This window comes from Gossypium arboreum, chromosome 13 (genome assembly GCF_025698485.1).
Source record: "Gossypium arboreum isolate Shixiya-1 chromosome 13, ASM2569848v2, whole genome shotgun sequence".
NCBI classification, from domain to species: Eukaryota; Viridiplantae; Streptophyta; class Magnoliopsida; order Malvales; family Malvaceae; genus Gossypium; species Gossypium arboreum.
In genome coordinates this window covers 3,012,530-3,015,175 of record NC_069082.1, presented here as the reverse complement: position 1 = coordinate 3,015,175, position 2,646 = coordinate 3,012,530, and the positions used below count along the sequence as shown (strand labels likewise).

The window sequence follows — 2,646 nt, the reverse complement described above, 5'->3', positions numbered from 1 at the left end:
GTAGAGTAAAAGTCCCTGTTTAAGAGTAGATCTAGCATAATTAAGCGGAGTTGCATGCAATTCTAGAAATAGGACGACATAAATCTGCCGGATTAGAGTCAAATCTAATAGGGGAATCCATAGATCGAGTTACGAAGATAGGGGTTTTAATTCAATTAATCAACCTAGAGTCAGTTGTTCTTAGTCTTGAAAGAGATATTAACATAATTTAGGGATTTCTATAGATTAAGATAAGTGAATATAGAGTTTGATTCAGAGTCAGAATAATAAGTGAAGTCTAGGTGGATTCTTTCCTGGGTATTGTCCTCTTTATAAGTTTTCTTCAAGTATTTTTCCCAATTTGCTCTCTGTCGCTATCAATAGTTAATTAGTTAGTTAATTTTAGATTAAAACAAATCCCTTATACTTTAGGCTAAATAATAGATAGTTAATACTAGTACTTTTAGTCCTTGTGGATATGATATTCTGGACTTACCATAGCTATACCACTATTCGATAGGTACGCTTGCCTTAGTTATGATCGTAGTCCAATTTAGTGATTCATAAAACGATCATCAATTTCATATAGTCATTTCTTTTCATGGAACATCCTATTTTTTTAAAAAAAAAACAACAAAACTTAGATAACGAAAAACTTGAAAAAATAAAGTTTCAATCCAAATATGGATGCAAATTTGAGGTCTAAAGCTTAAAATTTGAAATGCAATTTAAGTTTTGGCTGGTATGAGTGAAACATACCAAACAACAACAGAATCCAAAAAAAAAAAAAAAAAAGAACAACGCCAGACTTTATCTCAAAATGAAACATAAACTTTATGGATTGGGGTTATAGTTGTAGGAATTGGCACTCGAACACGCTTGCACGAAAACATTATTAGTAGTTGAGTTTTTGCAATTCCATCCTGAGTTTGTGGGGTTGTTCGCAATCTGGCGAGAATTCACCACGACCGGAGATGAGCTTGTCCTTGAAACCTGGCTAGATGCGGCTGGCTGTGAATCCTGGCCACCCCAAGATGGTGCTGGTTGTGATTTACTTTTCCTTACTCCCGCTTTGCTTGGTCCATTGCCACCTTCTGCAATTCAATGTATTGGGCATCATACACATAAACCAGGACAAGGTTTTAAAAAAAGAAATGAAAATGAATACGATACATATAGAAAATTGAAAAACATTTTACCTTCCCCCAGTAGTTTACGAGAGACTGTTCCTTGTTGGAAGAAGACGAAAGATACCAAGAGGTAGCAGGAAAGGATGAGAGGAAACGGAGATTTGATGTTTACCATAATTTGCTTCTCTGCTAATATTCTGGATTGGATGTTCAATTTCTCCCAATTCTCAAAGCAACAAAAACTATTGTTTTGGCTATTTTAGTTAGTACGTTTTTTCACATAACAAACTATGCTAATTATAAATACTATGACACCTTTCTTCTGGTCGTCAACCCATTCATTAGGTTCTTTCGTCTGTTTGTGTGAACAAAAAAAAGTTGCCACCGCCCAAGTAACTTTTAAAATAAAAGAAACACGGTACAACTAGACCAACTAAATTTTCACCTTGCTAAAAATCAACTATCTTAAAGTTTTTGAGTTAATACAATGTTTAGAGCTATTTATAATCTATTGTAACCTATAATGAAGAGATAAAAATTTCAGCATATTCAAACCCACATCTTCCTACACTGATGAGAATAATATCAATATCAATCAAGCTAAGACTCAATTGGCTATTAACAGTATTATTAGATTTCGATAAAGTGAATATATCTTTATATATTTACAGTTTTGGAAAGGAAGCTTGCCTGTGTAGGTGAGGTAACATTTTTAATAGCAGAGCCGAATGGTAATGAAATGGCTGATACATTAGCAACAGCTGGAATGAGTAAGCCTGGTATGTTTAAGGCATGGTGGTGAGTCTTGAAATGTTGTTGTTATGATCCTACATGTATGTTGGTATGCTGTTATGGGGTCTGATGGAGTTTTGTACTGGTTTTTGTTTTTTTTTCTTAGAGGGCTGTTTAACAGAAGGGATTATGGGGTCATTGTGGGTGTTTTTTGTGGTTATCTGATTATGGTTTTGTTCATGGGTGCATGTGGGTCTTTTTGTTGGGGGTATGCTTGCATTTGTAAGTATGTTACTGCAAATGTGGAAAATTGTAAAATCTTGATTGAGCAAAAAAAATATTATAAAGTTGTAAAAAATATTTATGTTCACATTGATATTTAGTGTTTTAGATAATTAACACATGTGCATAATTTGGAAAATAATTTCATTTGTAGATGCCAAAATTTAAATAAATTATTTTCATTTAAAATCAAGTTTGTAAAAAATCAAAACATTATTATTAAACCAATGTAATATAGGTTTTTTTTTGTCAATCTCATTATAAGATTTAATAATTTCTGCTCTTTTTAACATATTGCATAGTATTATCTATAGCTTCTCGTCAACTCATAACTAAGAAGATAATGCGCTTTAACACACTCGAACTCACATTCTCTTGTATTAGCAATACTGTTCATACCAATCAAGTGTTATATTTACACAAGGACTTCAACCGACTAACTAAAACAGTTATGACTAACTAAAAAGGTTATGAGCTAACCATCTTATTAACCACTAACAACTACCCGTTGACTGGTCAACTG

General features: G+C 32.9%; 1 protein-coding gene across 1 annotated transcript; it reads right to left on the bottom strand.

Annotated features, from left to right (window-relative positions):
* Positions 1 to 635: 635 nt before the first annotated feature.
* LOC128286929 (uncharacterized) lies at positions 636 to 1,442 on the bottom strand. Its single transcript, XM_053024741.1, has 2 exons — positions 1,179 to 1,442; positions 636 to 1,073 (listed from the first exon to the last, which is right to left on the bottom strand). The coding sequence occupies exons 1-2, from the start codon at positions 1,282 to 1,284 to the stop codon at positions 814 to 816; spliced, it is 366 nt and encodes a 121-aa protein (XP_052880701.1). The 5' UTR covers positions 1,285 to 1,442; the 3' UTR covers positions 636 to 813.
* Between the last annotated feature and the right edge of the window lie 1,204 nt (positions 1,443 to 2,646).

Bases quoted from the DNA above. Each gene is read 5' to 3' on its own strand.
- LOC128286929 (XM_053024741.1), bottom strand. From the start codon at position 1,284: ATGGTAAACATCAAATCTCCGTTTCCTCTCATCCTTTCCTGCTACCTC. The intron at 1,074-1,178 runs GTAAAATGTTTT...ATTGAATTGCAG, and splicing joins TCGTAAACTACTGGGGGAAG to AAGGTGGCAATGGACCAAGC.